At 38.1% G+C, this 22798-nt stretch overlaps 2 protein-coding genes across 2 annotated transcripts in view; one reads left to right on the forward strand and one right to left on the reverse strand.

The window, feature by feature from the left end:
- The window catches only part of itga5 (integrin, alpha 5 (fibronectin receptor, alpha polypeptide)), a 70619-nt gene extending 67196 nt beyond the window's left edge, over nucleotides 1-3423 (forward strand). The window contains exons 28-30 of the mRNA XM_053643547.1: nucleotides 123-224; nucleotides 344-466; nucleotides 1121-3423. Of these exons, the coding sequence (XP_053499522.1) occupies nucleotides 123-224; nucleotides 344-466; nucleotides 1121-1201 (306 nt within the window). The 3' untranslated portion in view covers nucleotides 1202-3423. The remainder of the gene's footprint in view (nucleotides 1-122; nucleotides 225-343; nucleotides 467-1120) is intronic.
- Nucleotides 3424-3493: 70 nt separating this feature from the next.
- The window catches only part of rapgef3 (Rap guanine nucleotide exchange factor (GEF) 3), a 42755-nt gene continuing 23450 nt past the window's right edge, over nucleotides 3494-22798 (reverse strand). The window contains exons 6-27 of the mRNA XM_053642742.1: nucleotides 22417-22501; nucleotides 22268-22328; nucleotides 21677-21753; nucleotides 21375-21521; nucleotides 21147-21253; nucleotides 19929-20017; nucleotides 16884-16962; nucleotides 16482-16632; nucleotides 15971-16053; nucleotides 15682-15712; nucleotides 14751-14829; nucleotides 14418-14555; nucleotides 14052-14149; nucleotides 13137-13262; nucleotides 12476-12657; nucleotides 10686-10776; nucleotides 7292-7342; nucleotides 7114-7201; nucleotides 4434-4498; nucleotides 4272-4326; nucleotides 4114-4185; nucleotides 3494-4006 (exon numbers count right to left, since the gene is read on the reverse strand). Coding sequence (XP_053498717.1) covers nucleotides 3888-4006; nucleotides 4114-4185; nucleotides 4272-4326; nucleotides 4434-4498; nucleotides 7114-7201; nucleotides 7292-7342; nucleotides 10686-10776; nucleotides 12476-12657; nucleotides 13137-13262; nucleotides 14052-14149; nucleotides 14418-14555; nucleotides 14751-14829; nucleotides 15682-15712; nucleotides 15971-16053; nucleotides 16482-16632; nucleotides 16884-16962; nucleotides 19929-20017; nucleotides 21147-21253; nucleotides 21375-21521; nucleotides 21677-21753; nucleotides 22268-22328; nucleotides 22417-22501 — 2074 coding nt within the window. The 3' untranslated portion in view covers nucleotides 3494-3887. The remainder of the gene's footprint in view (nucleotides 4007-4113; nucleotides 4186-4271; nucleotides 4327-4433; nucleotides 4499-7113; nucleotides 7202-7291; nucleotides 7343-10685; nucleotides 10777-12475; nucleotides 12658-13136; nucleotides 13263-14051; nucleotides 14150-14417; nucleotides 14556-14750; nucleotides 14830-15681; nucleotides 15713-15970; nucleotides 16054-16481; nucleotides 16633-16883; nucleotides 16963-19928; nucleotides 20018-21146; nucleotides 21254-21374; nucleotides 21522-21676; nucleotides 21754-22267; nucleotides 22329-22416; nucleotides 22502-22798) is intronic.

Raw genomic sequence — 22798 nt, forward strand, 5'->3', positions numbered from 1 at the left:
TATTTTAAAAAAGTAGCTTTTTTTCAATAGCGTTATTACATTTAATGCAGTGTATGGACAAAAGACAATGATCTATTATGATAAATGCATGTTTCTAATACTGTTTTTACATTTGCTTGCAGAAAAAGTATAAGAATTTTATTCTGGAGTGTGTAGCAAGTTACAGCGTGGAAAAGATGCCCTATGCCATTTTGCCCAAGGAGATTCCACGTGGCTCTAAAATTGTAATTAATAATGCAATTATTATACCCTTATGCATCTGCTATATTTATTATTTCAGTAATAAATTTAAACATTAATTTTAAGGTTTAAGGGTATTTTACATGAGTGATTGTTCTTTCAGATGACCACACCTGTGGTGTGGAATAAACCAGACAGTCCTTATGATGTGCCTTTGTGGATCATCATTCTGGCAGTACTGGCTGGTCTTTTGTTGCTGGCTCTCCTTATCTATGTTCTGTATAAAGTGAGTATGGCATGAATAGTGAATGTTTGTTTGTTTGTTTTAAATAATTTAATCATAATGATGGTTTTGTGTTATGGATGGAAGTTGGGTTAGAATGGGTTTAAAAGTAGGGTTTATATATTTAATATGTGGTAGGTGCACATAAAATATACTAAAACACTTATCATACTGAATCAATCATGCTGCTCAGAGCTGTATATTAATAGCAACAACTTAGCAAACAACTTAGAACATAGCACCTTTTGTTTGAACCCATGCATTTTTCAAGTGAAAAATATTGGAACATGTAACTGACAGGTGTTTCTTGTTGCCCAGGTGTGCATTGTTAAATAAATTGATTAAACAATGAATAGCTCTGAATGTCTGCCCTTGGTTTGAGCCCTGGGTTACCAGCTTCATGCAGTTATTGTAAGCAAGGGATATGCATCCAAATATTAAGTGTTATTTACATTAATTTACTATCTTGACTATCTGTCCCAATAATTTTGCTCACCAAAAATTGGGTGGTCTGCTGCCAAAGGTGCCATGTTCTAAGTTGTTTAACACCTCTAGATGTACATATTAGGAAGTAAAAGCTGAAATTCTGATCTTGCCGTTCCAATACTTTTGGAGGGGACTGCATAAATAATATTACAAATTGTGCTTTTCCTTTAGCTTGGTTTCTTTAAGAGAACTCCCTACGGCACTGCCATGGAAAAAGCACAGCTGAAACCTCAGGTTGCATCTGAAGCTTAAAGCAGGCCTGGAACTCTTCAGTAAGGATGAAAGACCACTGGATATCCATTGCACTGCACTGCACTGGACGGAAAGACTCCAAGGACTCAAAGCCAAATGAATGTTTTTTTTTGTTTGTTTTTTTAATGTTTAAATGCTTTTTGTTGCCTTGTTTTGCTGTGGGTTTGGATTACATTCACCAGTATTAGCCTCACACTCAGCTGAAGGATCTTCACTATGAAATCTTATTTTCCCTGCACTCATCTATGCAGTGTTCACCGTTTCCTTTTCAATTTAAAAAAAAAAAATGTTTAACATATTTTGGTGCTAGAAACGATGTGTTCACATTTTGCTCACTACTTTTTTTAAATGTCAACAGTAATTAGAAGATCCTCTGTTTTAGAATTTGATTTTTAGTGCTATATTTTAAATACAACCAGTGATTTTAAAATTTTTTTATATACATTTTTTTTTCAGAGAATAAGATCAGAAGATAAGACTATCAGTCTTCATCATTACAATCTTTACTTTCTGCTGTGTCCTTTTAATATCCAATTTAAAAATAATTGTCAGTCATCTTAGAAGGTAGGCTTGAAAAATATTAATGGGTTTCAGAGGAAAGTCTCTCTCCCCCCCCTTCCTTCTCTGTCGTCCACCTCTGTACCTCTACGAACTGGGGTTAGTGTATGTCTCAGGTGATAGTCGTACAGCAGTGCTCAGATCAGGTGTGCCACACTCAAATGGGCTTGGAAATCCATTGAGGATTATATTCCAAGTGCATCTCTTCCCTCCTGCTGACATAATTAACAAGAGTGTTGCCTTATAAAGTCATCTGGGACATGACTGGATGCACATCAAGCCTGTGAAACCTCATGAAATGCCTTGAAGCAGAGCTGTGCTTTGCCGATGTATAGGACAGAATTATAGCAGGAAGTAGCAAACAGTCAGTGAGGGCTCACTGTGTACATGGAGTCCTTCCTATCTGTGCAAAGTACAGAAAACCCACTGTATACAGTTGGAATGGGGTTGTCTCTAAGTGTGTAATATTCAATGCACCCATCAAATGAGTACTGTTAAGTGTCTATAGATGTTAAGGGATATGGTGAGAAAGCAAAAGACAATCCCAGTCCAAATCAGCAGTCTTAGCCAGGGACAGAATGTGGAAGAAACACCTTTTTCGTTTGTTTGTCTGTCTGGTGTGAGTATGTGGATGTGTGCATACATGTGTGTCTGTTATTGTTGTGAGAGAAAGAGGGGTTTCCCTAGTTGCAAAGTTTCTCGTTGTACTTCCATTTTTGGCCATCTTGATACTTAATAGCATATTAATGCTAATGCCGAGCCTGGTGGCAAAGTGGTCACTCATGGACAGAGATGCTGTATTCAACTGCATTAGACACTTATTAACTGCAAGAAGGAAAGAGAATAGGCATAGGGAAGTTTTAGGATCTGTATGTAAAGTGCAATACTGTTTTCTCCTTTTCATCTTATTGTATTTTTTGCCTTTTGTTACTACACCTATGTTTTGATACAGACTACAACCTGTTGAGTTGGAGTGGTTATGCAGAAGATTAATATTATTATTATTATTATTATTATTTTAATAATGAAGTGTATGAAAATGCCCCATGCATTTTTTTTTTTAAATCACAAAATAGATTAGTTTGAGCTATCAAGGATTTTCGTTTGATGATAACCTTTAACTATGAACACCACTCTTTCATCCTTTAACAATTTGTGCTATCCAAGAGAGAAAAATGGAAAACTGAGTTAAAATGATCTTTTTATTATGGTGTTTGTTGTTCCAATGTTATACTACGACAGCAAAAATGTACTGCGTGTTTTTAATTACACATTGTTTAGAAATGTAACGATCCCCGTTACAAATTGAAGCTCAAAAATGACATCATTTGCTTGTTCTCGATGTTTTGCTCAGTTTCAGAAATTTATTTATACTGCCAAAATGTAGATTTTGTTTAGATCCCCCCCACACACCCCCTCCATTTCTGCAGCAGGAAGCACTGGTTATATTTTGTCCCATCCCAACCTTTTGTTCTATCCACATAATTTCTTTTTGGTTTTATTACATTGTAAATATGATTCGGCAAGGAGATTTTGTAACTAAAACTCTTATCTGACATAAAATTACATCACCCCATATTGGGGATAATTGGAGGGATGTTAAAGTAATTATTTGTATGGTGTTTTACAATTTGCATTTTAAATAAATCTTTCAATTTTTATGACTTGGTTTCTTGTGGTTTGTTGATGTGTGTTGTTAACATTAAATGACCATTGATATAAACAATATTCCAATAATTTAGCAAAAATTTTATTTGCATATTTTACTTGAAATACATCTGAATAGTAATTGATAAATCCTGTACAAGCTATTGACCTCTAATGTCTTCTTCAATGAAGTTACTAAGGTTAACCTGTATGGCATTTCAGTATAATATTCCAACCTTACTGGTACAAAAGGTTTAAGAGTGCAGATATATAACTCATACACAATGAGTACAGCTGTCCAAAGAGGGCACTACTTGTAAGGCACAAGAGGACAGCTCTGCAGTGATGCCTTTATAAAGAGTCACTTCCAATCATCAATCCTTATTCAGGTCATCATGGATTCCTCTACAGGCCAAAAACTGAAAGTGATTTCCTCCTCCAGTATGGAGAATTTTGAAAAGAACAGCACATTGTGAGTGTTTTAATGCTCTATGGCTCTGGAAAGCTGTGTCAGTTTCTTCTGATTATCAATGACATTAAGGTTCTGGATGTAGTGTCTTGGGCTGGTGACACTACAGAAAGTCAGCGACTGCTCGGAATCTGAATGAGGGCAAAGACATAAAAGATAAAAAGGATAAACATAAAACATTGATGTATGCTCATATATATATAACCTCAGCACAGGATTTTACTGTAGATTAGCTTACATGTAGATACTCGTACAGCAGGAGACTCGAAGAACATTCTTTCTGTGAAGCCCTTCTGGGGGGATGAAGGCACTGTACAAACGTGACAAAAGTTTCTTATACATGTAAACTTCTACAGAATTTTTGTGCTCTGCAGTACCACAGAGGATTAATATTACCGTAAGGTTGGCTTCTACAATCCTGAACTATCTTCACTGTCTTGGCAATCATCCGCTGTGGATTTGAGGCAGACATATGAAAGTGTTTGGAAACAATAAATGCAATATATGTGTAAATTATGTGAAAATCCTGAGAAATCCCAGGAAGGCCTAGGGTCTCACCATTTTCTCAAAGTTAACCAGATTATCAGTGTAATTTCTGTTGCCCTCATGGATAAATGTCATGTCTGAAAGAGATGAATACAGTTGGATCAATGGTGTAATTCAGAGGTGTCAAATTTATTTTAGGTAATTGGCCACATTATATTTAGACTTATGGCAGTTGGGCCAGAAATATGTTCTGCATATTGCCAAAAGTTTGTGGGCGCTTGACCGTCATACTCCCGTTTGTTTTTTGAATAACCAGTCCAGATTTAGTCCCTCTTTGCTGTATAACAACTGGCACACTCTTTTGGGAAGGCTTTCCACTAGAATTTGGAACATGGTTGTGGGGATTTGTTCCCATTCAACCACAAGAGCATTAGTGAGGTCATGCACTGATATCAGGTGAGAAGGCCTTGGTTGTAGTTGGCATTCCAGTTCATCCCAAAAATTTTCAAATGGGGTTGAAGTCAGGGCTCTGTGCAGTCCACGCATCTTCTCCTACGCCAAAATTGGCCAATCATGTCTTCATGGAACTCACTTTGTGCACAGTGGCATTGTCATGCTCATTGTTTGGGCCCCTTAGTTCCAGTGAAGGGAAATGTTAATGCTGCAGCATATAAAGACATCCGTTACAATTGTGTGTTATCAAATTTGTGGCAACAGTTTGGGGACGGCCCATATATGGATGTGACGGTCAGGTGTCCAGAAACCTTTGGCTGAAATGGACTTGACTTGAAGTGAGTGGAAAATCAATATACAGTGAGGGAAAAAAGTATTTGATCCCCTGCTGATTTTGTATGTTTACCCACTGACAAAGAAATGATCAGTCTATAACTTTAATGGTAGATTTATTTGAACAGTGAGAGACAGAATAACAACAAAAAAATCCAGAAAAACGCACATAAAAAATGTTATAAATTGATTTGCATTTTAATGAGGGAAATAAGTATTTGACCCCTCTGCGAAACATGACTTAGTACTTGGTTTAAAAACCCTTGTTGGCAATCACAGAGGTCAGACGTTTCTTGTAGTTGGCCACCAGGTTTGCACACATCTCAGGAGGGATTTTTTCCCACTCCTCTTTGCAGATCTTCTCCAAGTCATTAAGGTTTCGAGGCTGACGTTTGGCAACTCGAACCTTCAGCTCTCTCCACAGATTTTCTATGGGATTAAGGTCTGGAGACTGCCTAGGTCACTCCAGGACCTTAATGTGCTTCTTCTTGAGCCACTCCTTTGTTGCCTTGGCCATGTGTTTTGGGTCATTGTCATGCTGGAATATCCATCCACGACCCATTTTCAATGCCCTGGCTGAGGGAAGGAGGTTTTCACCCAAGATTTGACGGTACATGGCCCCGTCCATCGTCCCTTTGATGCGGTGAAGTTGTCCTGTCCCCTTAGCAGAAAAAAAACCCCAAAACCATAATGTTTCCACCTCCATGTTTGACGGTGGGGATGGTCTTCCAGGGGTCATAGGTAGCATTCCTCCTCCTCCAAACACGGCGAGTTGAGTTGATGCCAAAGAGCTCCATTTTGGTATCATCTGACCTCAACGCTTTCACCCAGTTGTCCTCAGAATCATTCAAATGTTCATTGGCAAACTTCAGACGGGCATGTATATGTGTTTTCTTGAGCAGCGGACCTTGCGCGCGCTGCAGGATTTCAGTCCTTCACGGTGTAGTGTGTTACCAATTGTTTTCTTGGTGACTATGGTCCCAGCTGCCTTGAGATCATTGACAAGATCCTCCCGTGTAGTTCTGGGCCGATTCCTCACTGTTCTCATGATCAATGCAACTCCACGAGGTGAGATCTTGCATGGAGCCCCAGGCCGAGGGAGATTGACAGTTCTTTTGTGCTTCTTCCATTTGCGAATAATCGCACCAACTGTTGTCCCCTTCTAACCAAGCTGCTTGGCAATGGTCTTGTAGCCCATTCCAGACTTGTGTAGGTCTACAGTCTTGTCCCTGACATCCTTGGAGAGCTCTTTGGTCTTGGCCATGGTGGAGAGTTTGGAATATGACTGATTGATTGCTTCTGTGGACAGGTGTCTTTTATACAGGTAACAAACTGATATTAGGAGCACTCCCTTTAAGAGTGTGCTCCTAATCTCAGCTCGTTACCTGTATAAAAGACACCTGGGAGCCAGAAATCTTTCTGATTGAGAGGGGGTCAAATACTTTTTTCCCTCATTAAAATGCAAATTAATTTATAAAATTTTTGACATGCGTTTTTCTGGATTTTTTTGTTGTTATTCTGTCTCTCACTGTTCAAATACAACTACCATTAAAATTATAGACTGATCATTTCTTTGTCAGTGGGCAAACATACAAAATCAGCAGGGGATCAAATACTTTTTTCCCTCACTGTAGTCTGCAAAATTATTTACAAACAAAAAAATCGTAAAGGTTGCGATTCCATAAATATTCACCTCTGTTGCTGTGAAACCCCTAAATTAGTTGTTTTGCAAGAGATATGGTTATAGCATTACTTTTTTTAGCTTGCTGATGAAGAATTACATATCATTTGAAAATCTTGTTAGTAGATGTGTTTACCGTTTCATTTGGCCCCTAGTTCGAATAACAGATTACTTCAGTACAGAACACAGATTCTAAATAACTTGGTGAGCCAGAGTAGGCTGTATGTTTGATGCCCTTGGTGTAATTACTCTTTCATTAGCAATGAAATTATTAGGTGCCATTACCTTTCAGTAGCAGAGGCATGAAGGGAATGTATGGTGGGTTGAGTTTGGCCACAGCTAATCTGTATGCTCGGTGATTGTGGGATGGATCCTGCACACAGGAACAGCAGGAGTCAGAAAGAACCACTCAGCTCTCTACAGAGTATGATTTCTTCATACAGCGTTCTAGTGTTACACTTACCAATAACCTCTCATAAGCACAGTAGATCCTTTTGGTTTTGCTTGGCAATCTCTGTAAAAAAAAAAAATAAAAAAAAAATCAAGAATTAGTCTGTACTTCCTCAGAACATCTAATTCATCTGAATTCCACATAAACATTTTAATCACACTCATGTGGGAGAATGACTTGCATTATAATGAATTTCCTGGACCTAGGATGTTGGTAATCAACTAGGTGGTGTGATGACACTAAGCAGAGTTACTGTTACCATGCCAAAGTTTATTATTTTCCAATAATCGCACAGCCAATAATTTTACCCTTTTATACCACAGCACTTTGCCGCTAGAATTTTTAATTTATTAATGAAAAACAAAGTAGAGTTTTTAACTTTTGGTAGTTACATTTAATGTTGTGGAAAGATCCATGAGATAGGTTTATTCCTGTTATCACTTACACATATATAAACGGTCATCCGAAAGCAGATTGTAATGTTTCTGAGAAACTGCAAAAGTGCAAAGTCCTCTATCTTGAAGACTCTCGCATGGTGGAAAGCTTACTGACCATAATAAGGCTGACACCTGATACTTGCATAAAAGTTAAATAAACATCTCCATACAGTAGTCTTTACCATGATACAATGATTTGTTAATATTATGGAGTGTACATCATGTAAGTCTCAGTGAATGAGTTGTGACTATAGAAATGATAACATTAGAACAGGTGCATAAAGACCTGTGATTTGAATTACAGTATGCACTTAATCAATACCTACTGTCACGTAATGGAGGTGAGCATGGATGCAGATGCAGGTAAGACAGTTTATTAAAACACAGGCAAACAAATCCAAGCAAATGGGCAGGTTTAGAAGCAGCAAGCAGGCAACGGTCAAGCGATGTGCAAACAGACTGAATTAAAACGAGAAATGATAAACAATCAAGGTCAAACCAGAATAGCAAACGCAGAAAAACAGGATTGGTAACGTCAGGTGTACAGGGATTTCACAAACTGTGAGTGAATGAAAGTCTCTTTTTAACGGGTGAGAGTCTGTGATTTGCAACAGGTGAGTCTTCTTAGAAGTCTGGTGTTTGAATGCAGAAAAAATGCAGAAGTGTGTTTTGGGCTGACCGAGCCCTCCTCCAAAACGCTCACTCTGGGAGCACTAACTTTCCTGAGTCTCCCCCTTGGCCGCTGGCCTGGGCATTCAGAGTGCCTGTTGTAAAAGTCCTGACATAGGTTGGGTTCGAGGATGTCGTGCACTGGCACCCAGCAGTGCTCCTCTGGGCCATACCCCTACCATTCCATGAGATACTCAAGTTTACCATTTCTACGACGGGAGTTCAAGATGGAACATACCAGGTAAGCTGGTTAGCTTTCGATGTCAAGAGAAGCAGGTGGAGTTGATGGTGGAAATTCCATGGCTAGAGGACCATGGAAAACTGCTTTATTTGAGAGACATGGAAGGACAGAGCAATGTGGTTGTGATGAGGTAAATCCAATTTATAGGTAACTTCAGTGATTTGTTTCAGAATTTTGGGGATGTCTCAGGTCTCTTGTGGTGAGCCAGACCTGATCTCCTGGCTGATATTCAGGATTCTCCCCTCTCCATCTGTTAGCACCGGCTTTGTAGACTCAGGTGCGTGCTTTCCCAAATCTATTCACTTTTTCGAAACCAGTCATCCATTGCACACATTCCAGGGGAATAGTCTAGTTTAGTATCAAAGAATACACTGGAACGGGTTAGTCTTGTAGCTAAGAGCTGGAGGGATTTTTGGGCATGTTCTGCCCATGGCAGAAACTGGGCCCAGTCCTCTGGATTGGCAGCACAGAATGTTCGAAGGAACCACCCCACCTCTTGCTTAGCTCTTTCTACCTGGGCGTTGGCTTGCAGACAATATCCGGAAGTTAAGTTCACAGTTACCCCCAGCTACTCCATAAAACTAGCCCACACATGGGATGTAAATTGGGGGCCCCAGGCACTCAATATTTCCTCTGGGATTCCAAAATATCTAATCACATGACGTAACAGATTTGCAAATACAGAAGGTATGCTGGGGAGTGGGATTAACCATAGTGACTTTAAAATCGATTGATTACCACTAGGATGGCAGTGTTTGCCTGTGAATCTGGCAGGTCAGTGAGGAAGTCGATTGCTAAGTGGGACCAAGGCTGCTGTGGTGTGGGTAGGGGGAGGAATTTCCCAGCTGGCAGGGAGTTGGGCACTTTGGCTGTTGCACACACAGAGCAGGAGGACACCACCTGGTGTATGTCAGCAAACATACGTGGCCACCAATTTTTCTCTCTATGGAGATGATATCTATGATGAGTGCCTGGGTGACCAGTTGCCAGGGAGGTGTGGGCCCTGCCTCCTTGCCCTCTAAAGTCTGGTCAAACACATGGCAAAACTGCTCTGTGAAGCGTTGATACAAGGAGATGAATTCGCCGCCTTGTTCCCAAACTGCCGTTGTCCACTTCAACGCCTTGCCGGTGAGTAATCCCATGAAATGGCCGATTTTCTTCTGCTGTGACATCCCCTCATGGCTGACAAAATACAGGGAGAATTGAATCAGAAAGCCTTTACATTGGCTAACGTCACCCAATGTCACCAAGGCGGTGTGTAGGCTTGTGTCGTGGCAGCGAGGGCTTGGGAGAGAGAAGGTTAACTTTGGAGTCGAGATCTGCTAGTTGTCACTGATGTGCTCCTACCAGCTGCTTGTGAGCCGTGATGGCTTGTCACCAATCTGGCTCTCCTGCTGCATCCATATTGTGGTTAAGTATTCTGTCACATAATGGAGGAGAGCCATTTTCTTATAGACAGTTTATTAAAACACAGGCAAACAAATCCAAGAAGACGGACAGGTTCAGAATCAGAAAGCAGACAGTGGTCAGATGATGTGCAAACAGACTGAATTAGGCAAGGCAGAAAACAAGAAATTATAAACAACATTCAAGGTCAAACGAGAATAGGAAACAGAAAAACAGGCTTGGTATCGTCAGGTGTACAGGGAGAATACTGAGCGTATACTTTGTAAACTGTGAGTGAGTGAAACTCTCTTTTTAAAGAGTGTGTGTGTGATTAGCAACAGGTAAGTCTTATTAGAATTCTGGTGATTGAGGACACCAAAGTGTGTGCATGTTTTGGAAAGTGGAGTCTGTGAAGGCCATGTTTGTGGGCCACGGTGTCTGTTGGGAAATGGAGGGTATGGTTTGGGAATACCGGACACCAATAGGATTCAAAATTTAAAACAGTGCTGTGGTATAATTACTGTTAAATGATATGCATCTTTTAGTGTATGTGTAGGAGCTGAATAATCGCATGTTTTTGTAAAAGCAAATATATTCATGTTTTATTTGCTTTTCCAAAAACATGGTAAACAAGTTAAGAATAGTAAGGTATGGGTAAATTACACACACTCACTTCCCATGTTTTATAGAGCCTCTGCACTGCACTGTTACTCAGGCCAAACATCACTGCAAAGAATGAGTTCAGGTTTTTCTGCTCCTTCAACCTAGAAATAAAAATCACATGGCTTTTCACATGCACAAATAACAATCCTCCAGATTTGGCATGCTAATGATTATTAACCCCTTAATGTCTCTGCTTCATATTCAAGGAGTACTACAGTAACTATCATGAATTATGAATGAATGGTCATGTATTTTATTAATTACTGTATAACTAGTACATGTAAATAGTTGAATGTTAAGAGCGAGAATGAAAGCCTTGATCAGTATGATGGGTATGATGAGACTTTAATATGAGTCCCAGTTGTAGAATGTTCTTTGTGATTCGTCATTGCACACATACTGTACATCACATCAAAAGTATTGTGTAAACATTCTACTGAGTGTAAATGACTTCTTATCTGGGGACAGCTCTAACTTCCACCGCTCTAAAGTTTGTGTTTGGCCTTAAGTGTTTCAGGGTGAGACTGGATGATATTCAATGCTGTCAGACAGCAAAACTGGAAGGAAGGGATCAATTCTATATGCAAAATTGAGTATTTTATTTAATTGATAGGTATTTTCAGATCATCTTGGAAGAATGTCAGTACAAAAGAACAGAGGTGGGCAGTAACATACTATATTTACTTCGTTACATGTACTTGAGTACCTTTTTTTTTTTTAAATTACTTTTAAGAGTAGGTTTAACTGGCCATACTTATACTCTTACTCAAGTTAATTTTTGATCATAGAAATGTACTTTTACTTTGCTACATTCAGTGGCGTTCCTCCGTTACTGTTAAATGTCAGTGAGTATATGTAGTTTTAATAATTAGTTTATATCACGTATAATGAGTTTGTGAGTCTCGTGATACGCTGCAGTGGTCTTAATGTGGACGGAACAACTGCTCACTGTTTTAGCGGCTCAGACATGGAAGATAATGGCCGAAGAGAAAGCGAGCATGTCGACAGAGGCAGCACCCACACACACCCAAACCCACAACCACAAACACTCACTTTCTCTACACACACCTTCTCTTCTGTTCCATAGTCTGTTATTTTGTTTTCTGTTGTCTTATTTAAATGCAGATGCTGGCAAGTTTGTGTCGTTTACATGTTGTGAAAATAAAGACAGTCAACTGTTGGGAAAATGTGGGTTTTTTTGGGGGGAAGGGAGGGGAGATTTTGTGTTGAAAATGACAGGTTCTGTGTTACTGTACTCATCACAGGACTGGGATTTGCTGTTTCATCTTGAACCCAAGTTTAATAGCATACAAACAGAACAGACAGACTTTCAAAGAGAGGTGTGACTTACTGTTCTCCATGTAGTCTGAGAGTCAGGATTTTCCCTTCATTTTAATCAGATCCGAAGTAATTATTCACTTGTTACTCGAGTAGTCTTCTCATTGGATACTTTATTACTCGTACTCAAGTAATTATTAACATTGTTACTTTTACTGTTACTTGAGTAATTATTTTTATAAAGTAGTTTTACTTGAGTAAAATTTTTGGCTACTCTACCCACCTCTGTATGATACAATAATATACTTAGTGTAATAGTAAGGAATAAAAGACAATAAAGCAAGTTGTTATATTGAATAATCATTGATGTAATGCTACCACCAATAATTAATATAAATCTGTGATTTGAATGATAGTCGACACTAGTGTTGATTACTATATGATTACCATAATCCCTTATCACCAGATAGTGACTCTTGCAAATGTGCACTAAACGCAAACTTCTGTTACAGCAACACTCACACAATTGCTATTTTAATGAACTTCTTGAGCAGCATGGATCTTTTCATTAGGTCCTCACACAAGCAGAGTTCAGTCACTACCCAGTACTGCACTTCGTTGAAATGTCGCAGAAATCGCTCCAGATTAGCTGTGGTGGCTCCTGGGAATTTTTGCCGTCCAAAAATGTAGTAGATAAGCTCTGTCTATAGCACAACAGTGACAAGAAATTTATATCATTCAAATTGATAATACATGATATTGATAATTATGCACATAATTGATACTGTATGCCAGAAAAAAAAAAGTTTATTTTGCATGTCACACTTTAAGAAGAGCGAACTTGTTTTTTGTCCTTTTGTGCTGCTGAAAGACAAATTGCATATGTATAGCCTAAGACTTGTGCACCCATCAGATAAGCCTGAGTTGTTTTTCCATGAATGATGAAATCATACTCCAGTCACAGAAATGTGAACCACATAAATAATTTGAACAGCCATACAGAAACTGTATTGTTCTCTCTGATTCAGAAAGCTTGTGTCTTTAGACACTCTCTACCTTTTTGCTAGGGCTTCTTCTTTCTTCAAGCTAATCAAAGTCAAGCTGACCCTGTGATATAAAAGGGTTTGAATGCTCATGATTCAGGTAACATGCCAATATACAGTGAATGCTGAGAAGCCTTTACCTCATGCATGGACATGAAGAGTTCCCAGTCGTAGTTGCTGAGGTGGCTAGCAATGTCCTTAGAGCACATCTGTTCCAGGAAGTCAATAGTGCTCTGCTCTGGGCCAAGCTGCTCTTTCAGAGGGGTCTGTCAAAACACACATATGACAGAGAGCTTTTCTTACCATGGTGCTTCATAGCAAGAGCTATTAGAACATTAATTTACAATGACATGGCTCTGTATCTAGCACCACTAATAGACAAACTAATCAACACAGTACAACTTCTATGTAATATATATATATATATATATATATATAAAGAGAGAACTTCTGATTTCTACATCTGATGTATGACCACCAAACAAACAAAACTAAATACACCTACACTGACTAATGCTAATTAAGTTGAACATAGGGGCACATAAAGTTGAAAAAAAATATATTTAAGCATGTTCCTAAATACTGAACTCTGGTCGCCAAGTGTAGATTTTTGTACTTTTTATTCAGTCTCACTTTTGCTCAATTTGTCAAAATTTTGCCAGCCACCAGCTGCAAACATGTTGATTAATGTGTTGATATATACTGGCCAATGTGGGCTTAATTTGACTTAATTGTCTTATTGATGTTATGCTATTTGGTTAATTCAGATGTTTATTATTTGGCTTAAAAATAAATAAATAAATAAACCATCAGTTAATAGATGTTAGTTACCGATGGCATATTAATACTGAATTACATGTTTTGTTAATGTTAACTAATGCACTGTGTCAGTTAAGGATACCGTATTTATTTATTTATTTATTTATTGTTTTGTAATGCTTTATTATATAAAGCATTACAAAAATATTTATAGCAGCAATTTTCTTGGATGGAGTCAGTAGTTTTTCTTAAGTTAAGTTTTTCATTTAAGTGTTTCATAGGTGAGAGGCACTCACCAGCTGCTCCACCTGAGAGGCGGTGCACAAGAAGAGCCTCTCGTTCAACCCCAGTGATGTGAAAACGGCTGTAGCATCCAGCTTGAGCTGAACTCTCTCTAAGAGACATATAGCCAAGAAAGTTTATATTTCTCATCAAGAAAACCCTTCAGCTCATCTTCACAACTTATATTATACTTATTAGTCATATATATCCTTGTGTGGATGGTATTGCATCTGATAAAACAAGTTCTAGATCTTAATTAAATATTTCTGCAATCCTATGTCTTCACTGCACTCTTGTTTTATAGAGCTCTTCTGTGTAAAATCAAACTGTACATCAAAGTTTGGTCTAGAAATCTTGCAGTACAGAGTCTCATTTCATACCTCCTGAAGAGTTCATTTTGACCACCACATAGTCTTCACCTGGGTCCACCAAAACATCTATAATGTCCTGCACTGAGCAGTTCACAGGCAGCATCAGGGTCAGAGCATTGTGATCGGGTTTGAAAATCTCATACAATACTGTAAGCATGTTAAATAGATCAATTACTGAGACGTCCCAATAATTATACAATTTTATATAATGTTTACTATTTTATAATATGACTATTTTGGTGTTCTGACAAATTACATATGCAAAAATGTACTACAGAGATTGCTAAGAGAAAGCATGACAAATCATACAATAATCATCAACGAAATGCAGAGAAGTTTGACCTTTATCTTGAGCTCTGATTGGATGGCATTTCCCAAAAGGATCCTCAGAAGTGGCAAACCAATCAAATTTTTGATTCGACTGAAAAAAAGGAAAATCAAATCAAAGCAAAATATAAATATAAATAAATAAATAAATAAAAAGTTAACCACTTGTAATTATTAAATTCTCTAATATTCAAATTGTTATCCCTAAAGACATTTGACACCATGAATTATCACATCTGCCAATATTTTTCTTTTCTGCTGTTTGTGATTACAGTATAACCACAAGAAAAATAGGTTGCAAGAGGTTCAGAAGTGAGTGTATAGTGTTTTATGTAGCTGCTGTCCTTCTCATGCCTGGAATGTGATGAGTAAGAACTAGAACTTAAGAGTCAGGAACAGGTTGGCCACAACAGGCATGCCCAAAATATTTAACAGGATCTGCTCCAGGTCTTTGAGCATATTTATATTTAAATTTAAATTTCTATTGTGTAACTGGAAAGTTGTACTCAGTAATATATAACTGATGTTTACAGAACTGTGGCATAAATTATTAACCTGAACTATTTAGCAAGAGTGATTTTGCTAAATTTTATAAGAATGAAGTAGTCTACCTACCCCTAGCCATTACTTTTCCTGACAATCAAACAGTAAAATAATAAATTACACTTGCCAGTCATGTACTAAATATAATATGGTGTGACCGTTTTCCCCAAACACACTGTAATTTACCATGACATCCCTGTAGATAGTTACAAACCCCTTACATGGCAAATGCTAGGGATGCAAATGCCAGAGAGTGGGCAAAACATTTTGCCTTAGCCAATTAAGCATTCACATCAATATAAAACAATGTCTCCCATAACTTTCATTTATTGAAATTAAATTTATGTATTAAATGTATTTAATTTTATCTCTGTGGTTTTGTTAGAGAAGTAATTGAACTCACCTTCATAAGTGTTTGGCATCCGCTCTCTGACCTGAAAGGAGAATGGACATGACTAAGACTGTAAATGTACAAGGTTATTGAGTTTGTTTTATTATGAGTAGCTAATTCTATAGTGAAATAATATTTTGGTCAAAAGTCAAAAGACAGGACAAAAAGCCTGCCGGAAAGGCAAATAATAATAATAATAATAATAATAATAATAATAATAATGCAGTTTCATGAAGTGGTGCCAGCACTAAATACATAAACAAAGGCCCCTTTAATGTTAGTGTGTATGTTTCTTACGTACACTCGGGTTTTTCTCCTATCCTTCAGCTGTTCTTTGAGCATGCTTGAGAGTCTTGTGTTATCAGTCACCTCTTCTTTCAGTTTCTGGCCCAAAAACATAAACAATTATCTATCCTATCTTGAGTATTATATTTCAATACCAAAATAAAACCATGTACACCCTATAGAGATACCAAGGTGGAAAAACTAGAAAAGGTTTTTCCACACAATTGTGAGCAAGATGTGATTACAAACACAATCAGGTAATTTGATCATCCTCTTTGTTTATACTGAGGATGACTAGAATTACAATGCAGGCACGTATTTAAAATAACTTTTCTGAAAAAGAAGCTTTAACATAGAGTAAATGATCTCATGGTCTCAATCAATCTCAATGAATAAATAAGCTGATTGCAACTGAGATTGCCGAGTCTGAGATTTATTAAGATGGAACACTATTTGAAAACAAAAGATACTGTATCTCTTTGCCCTTTAGGCAGTTAAACTGAAATGCAGTGACTGACTAAACAAACCTGCAGGAAGTGGGAGGCCAAAGGATCTTCCTTCAGCTGTGAGCCACAAAGTGCCACCCACTGGCTCACTAGTCTGACAATTTTTTGTTTGGTGTTGAGAGCATAAGCCGCTTTTTCCAGCTCAGAGCCTTCAGATGACTCAGTGTGATAGGTACATTGAAGGTTAAAGAAAATTAAGCTTATTTATTCACACAAAAGTTGTACATCTGGTGTATCTAGAGTTACAGAAAAATGAACAGGCAGAAGGTTAAGACAAGACCAGCTGTGAATAAAAACTGCCCTGTTGTTACTAACTTTTCCCGACACTAGAGAATCAGTAGCAATATGTAGCACACAAATATAAGCATTAGATTTCATGAATCAAATGAATTTGTTCATAATATGGTACCAGTGAGAGGATATTGATGCTGAAGGGTAAGGCAGAGCTGTGCAGAGGGCATGAATACTTGGTGTGTGAGGAGAAAGTCACTAACGCATGGATCTGCAGAATCAGGTAACAAACACATATGAAAATACACACATACACGAGTATTCGAGATTTTTTAAACATATGAATACAGATTTCAATTCTTAAATGTTCCAGAGTGCTCCATTAAGGTCGCAGAGTAAAATCTTGATATATAAAAGTTTTATATCTAAGGAATATGATGGATGAAGGAAACATGATGGGATGTGTAATAGGAAAATAATCAACACCAGAGTGGTCCAATGAGACCCAAAAAGGAAGCTGATTATTTTCCTATAAAACGTCCCCTTATACTAGAGATGCACCGATACTAAATTTCTCAGCCGATACCGATAACCGATTATTCAGAGTGATATCAGCCGATACCAATAGTTCTGCCTTTTATGCCTTCTTATAAATTAATAATAATTAATTTAAAAGAATTCTGAAAGAACTGCTAATAAAAACTTTATTCTCTCCATTTCTACAAGTTGTTTGACAGTAACTGGTCTCATAAACAGAAAACACATTACTCTAATTAACATTAACACATGAACTCAATTCTCAAGATTAAAGTAAGATTATTAACTTATTGAATGTTATTAATTCATATTAACATTGACTGAATTGTAAAAATCCTCCTGTTAGTCTCACATTCACTCTCCATAAACACAAGCATTTCTACTTCATCACTGAATATCAAACTGGTAATATATAATATCCACTTTTTATATTAACATTGACTGGATATGAAATATACTACTCTACAAATACATTTTTCTGTGCAATATAGACTTTTTTTTGTCAACTTATCTTCATTTAAATCTTTCAACGGTGTACTGGCCCTTTAATTCAGTGCGAGGGCGAGTGGGCATGGGGGGGTTGGGGGTCATTGACTCGACGCCAAAATTTCTGCGTCGTAAAATTTACTTCTGGTGTAAAATGTTATCAGTGCAGAGATTACAGACATTAAAAACTGCAGTTTTGTCGTCATTTCACACAAGAGACATCATCTTTACACACAGCACGAAATCCATGTGTTTTCCCGCCCTCTTTTGATTGACAGGATACAAATCAACCCTGATCATCATGTTTTTAAACTATCAGCTGATGGCCCTTAGCAGGAAAAATAGAGTTTATCGTCCGATACATCGGTGCATCTCTACCATATACCATTACCATACCATTTTTTTAAAATAAATGTTAAGCACATCACAAACCTTCGCCATATCACTGATCAGATATTTTTTTTATTTCTGTTTATATTAGGCTTAAATTATGTGTAGCATTGGCCATATGATAATGTATTAGAACTTGTGCATTAATATACAGTGGGGGCAATAAGTATTGAACGTGTCAACATTATTTTCAGTAAATATATTTCCAATGAGGTTATTCACATGAAATTTTCACCAGACATCAGTATTAACTCAAGAAATCTGGAAATATAAATAATTCACAACATTAAAGTCCATAAATGAAGTTATGTGTAATAAAGAGGAATGACACAGGAAAAAGTATTGAACACGCTAACTGAAATGTATTTAATACTTAGTGGAGAAGCCTTTGTTTGTAATGACGCTTCAAGACACTTCCTGTATGAAGAAATTAATGTTCCGCAGTATTCAGGTGTGATTTTGGCCCGTTCTTCCTAACATATTGTCTTTACATCTTGTTCAATTGGATTCGAGTCAGGTGATTGACTGGACCATTCTAATACCTTGATTTTTTTCTAAGACCAATTGAGAGTTTCCTTTGCTGTATGCTTTGGATCGTTGTCCTGCTGGAAGGTCTACCCACATCTCATCATCATCGTGGCGGATTCTTCTCAAGAATCTCCGGGTAAAGGGCTCCATTCACTGTTCCTACAAATATATGAAGTCTGTCAGTACCATGTGATGAAAAACAGCCCCACACCATGATGCTTCCACCTCCAAACTTCACTGTTGGTGTAGTGTTTTTAGGATGATGTGCAGTGCCATTTCTTCTCCAAACATGGTGTGTAGTATGACAGCCGAAAAGTTCAATTTTGCTCTCGTCTGACCAGACTACACTCTCCCAGTATCTCATAGGCTTGTCCAAATGAGTTGTAGCAAACTTTAAACGAGCTTCAACATGCCTTTTCTTTAGTAATGGAGTCTTGCGGGGTGAGCGTGAGCAGTGGAGAGCATTGCTTATTGTTTTCTCTGTGACGATGGCACCTGCTGCCTCCAAGTGTTTCTGGAGCTCTTTCCGAGTGGTCCTTAGCTCTTGCGCTGCTCTTCTGACTACTCTTCTGACTCTCTGGTCAGAAATCTTGCGATGAGCTCCTGTGCGTGACCGGTTGATGACAGAGTGATGTTGCTTCCACTTGCGGATAATGGACCCGATGGTGCTTACTGGAAGATTCAGAAGTTTTGAAAGTTCTTTGCTTTTACCCGTCATGAGACGTTTCTTATGTGACACCTTGGTTATGAAAAGCCTTTTTATAGACCATCAATTTACTAACCCAGCTGATATTACTTTGCACAGATAAGGGGTGTAATTACTCACGGATTTCAGCTGGTTCCTTGCCTTACCTTGCCTTGGAGAATTGCTTTTTCTTAGCGTGTTCAATACTTTTTTCCCTTGTCATTCACTTTATTACACATAACTTTATTTATGGATGTTAATGTTGTGAATTCTTTATATTTGTGGATTTCTTGAGTTATTACTGATGTCACGTGAAAATTTCAAGTGAATAACCTCATTGGAAATATATTTACGAATTCAATACTTATTTTCCCCACTGTAAATCTGTGATTTGTATTACAGCTGGCACTACTGTCAGCTACAGTGCTGTTATAGAAAACTAATCAATACCACCTGACCAATCAGATTCGAGAATTCAACAGTGCTGTGGTGTAAAATATATTATACTACAATGAGTTGCAAGTTTATTATTTTACTAATAGTTCAGTTCAGTTGCTGATAACAGAAGTATAAATGTTATGAAAGAAATGCTGCACATGCAGGTGTCACACCTATGGGATCACAGCCATTGGTATCCAGTTTAATTGTCTCCAGGAGATGTTCAAGAATCTTCTCTGGTGTTCCTGACATCACTGTATATCTGAGAATATATATATGTAAATATGTATGTATGTATGTATGTATGTCCTCTCATAGTCAACTGCTTTTATTTGCAGCAAATTTTTTAACATGCGTAAATATTTGTATTAACATAAAAACATTCAACAACGGACATAAACTGAACAAGTTTCACAGACATTTGCCAAAAAGAAATGGAATAATGAGTTCCTGAACGGGGGGGTGGGTGGGTGGGGGGTGTTCCTATATCTGGTGTGGCCACCAGCTGCTTTAAGTATACAGAGCATCTCATCCTCATGGACTGCACCAGATTGGTCAGTTCTTGCTGTGAGATGTTACCCCACTCTTCCACCAAGGCATTTTCAAGTTCTCGATCACATCTGGGGGGACATGTTTGCATGTAATTTTCCACTGCAAGGACGATCAGCTGTCCTTCCTGTCTCCCTGTAGCACTGCCTCAGGCGTCTTACATTACAGACATTGCAGTTTATTGCTCTGGACACATCTGCAGTCCTCATGCCTCCCTGCAGCAGGTCTATGGTATGTTCACGCAGGTGAGCAGGAACCCTAGGCATCTTTCTTCTAGTGTTTTTCAGAGTCAGTAGAAAGGTCTCTTTAGTGTCCTAACTTACTGTAACTGTGACCTTAATTTCCTCCCACCTGTAAACTGTTAGTGACGTGTAATAATTGTTTATGGTTTGTTTTATATTTTTAATCTGGATTTCCTGGTTTTCACCTTAGTTCTCATCAGTTGATTCTGTATTGGATTGTGGATTGCTCTGTATTAAGCATGCCTGTCTGTGGTCTGACCTTTGCTATGGACAGTGATTACAGTTATTGGATTCACCCCAATTAAAGCACAGCACAACAAGAGGATTATGATTTTGCATCCTCCAACACTCTCTACACAACTAAGAGTGTGCCTATTCCTCTGTTCACAATTACTGCATTCATTTTAATTTGAAGAAAATTGAAAAACATCTACTGATTTCCTTGTTTTTTTTTTAAGAGCACCATTACAGGAGAACTAGTTTATTTTTCATTATTTTTACTTTTGATGTTTTCTTGTGTTTATGTCTGCTGTTAATGTCAGTATGAAATTTTCTGGAAATGCAGAACAATAGGTAAGGACAGAGTTATGTTTTACTTACTTGTTGCTGCTTCCTCCCTGACAGGGTGTCTCTTGGCCTGAACTTTTCTCAAGGACAAGGACAACTTTCCCATGTTCCTCCAAACGCACGGTATTTGCCTCCATGTCCTACAATAACATTAGCATTTTTATTTTCGAAACACTGCAAGACAAGCACCGAAAACATCTGTGCATGCACCTTTTCATCTAGTAATTTAACATTGCATGCACACACAAGTATGCAGTTTACCTTGAGGATTCGAATAAAATCTTGCTTGTCTACTCTGAGAAAGTGACAGTTGTCTTCCCTCAGTATGATGGTGGCAGCACGTGGAGCATCATTCACCAAGGCAAGCTGGCCAAAGTCATCTCCTTCATGCAGGGTGGTCACCAAGCCCTTTGTCACACACACACACACACACACACACACACACACAAAATATAAGTAAAGAGTTTTAGAACAAAGTGGTGACCTTTAATTGAATGGCCACCATACAAAGGAGTTTTGGGAAAAGTGTCACTGTAACAAAGGTGATTGAATGATGAATTTACCTTGCCATGTGTTATAACATTAACAGATCCCTTCCAGATGATGTACCAGGATGTGCCTTTGTCTCCCTGGCTGAACACTGAAATAGTAACACACTGAGTAACAGGAACATCAGTGGTATACTTACACAAACACACACCCTTGCTGTTAATTAGTTAAGAAAGTATGATCTTGTGATATCCGTGAAAACAAAAACAACTAAAAAATACACACAACTCAATCAATTATCAATATGAGTGACCAATCAAGTTAATACCCATTAATTTCCCAGTGAAAGACAGTATTGGTCTTACTCAAATAATATTTATGGTCTTCAGCTAATGAGGGTAGGCTCAGGATTAACAGCTTCTGCTGCATAATCAGCAGCAGCTTTATTAGCCTACACTTCCTGTTCAACATGCAGGGCCTAGCTCTATCAAATGCATAGTTGAATAATGTAATAGCATTAATCCACCATGTAACGTATACACATTATTCATCACTGTGGTTTGATGTTTTCTTGTATTTAAGCATAGCCTGCATCTCCTTAACACAGGCACTATCCTCTGCTCTTGCCCACTGCTGTTCAAATGTCCATCTGTATTTGCACTCACACACTGTGCCTGCCTTGGCATAGGACTCAAACACAAGCACTGCGGCCAGCTCTTTGCGCACCTGAAAGCATCAACAGAGGGAGATAAGGAAAAAGGGGTGAATGCATGGATGTGTTAAAGAGGAAACTGGACAGAAAGTGCTCACTCACAGAAGTAGACAGATGGGCGACAGCTTTGACATGCAGCAGCTCTTCATAGATGACTTCCACATCCTCAGCTGACCTTTGGCTTGGACTAACATACAAAAACGGTTATTACACAATCAAAATGTGCTATATGACAGTATGTCCAATGCAGTACCTAAGCAGCTGGGATTACATAATCATTGCTCGACCATTCAAAGCTTGATCTTTGCTTGTGCATGCTGACCATATAAATTATGTGCACCACATAATTGTATATATCCGTCATCTTTTTAATGTTTGTCTGCTAAACAGAGATTCATATGATACACAAGAATTTATAATTGCACTGAGTAACCTGTCTCACATTGCTTAATCACAATTTATCCATGAAAACACTCGGGAGTGA

This window comes from Ictalurus furcatus, chromosome 15, assembly GCF_023375685.1.
Source record: "Ictalurus furcatus strain D&B chromosome 15, Billie_1.0, whole genome shotgun sequence".
NCBI lineage: Eukaryota > Metazoa > Chordata > Actinopteri > Siluriformes > Ictaluridae > Ictalurus > Ictalurus furcatus.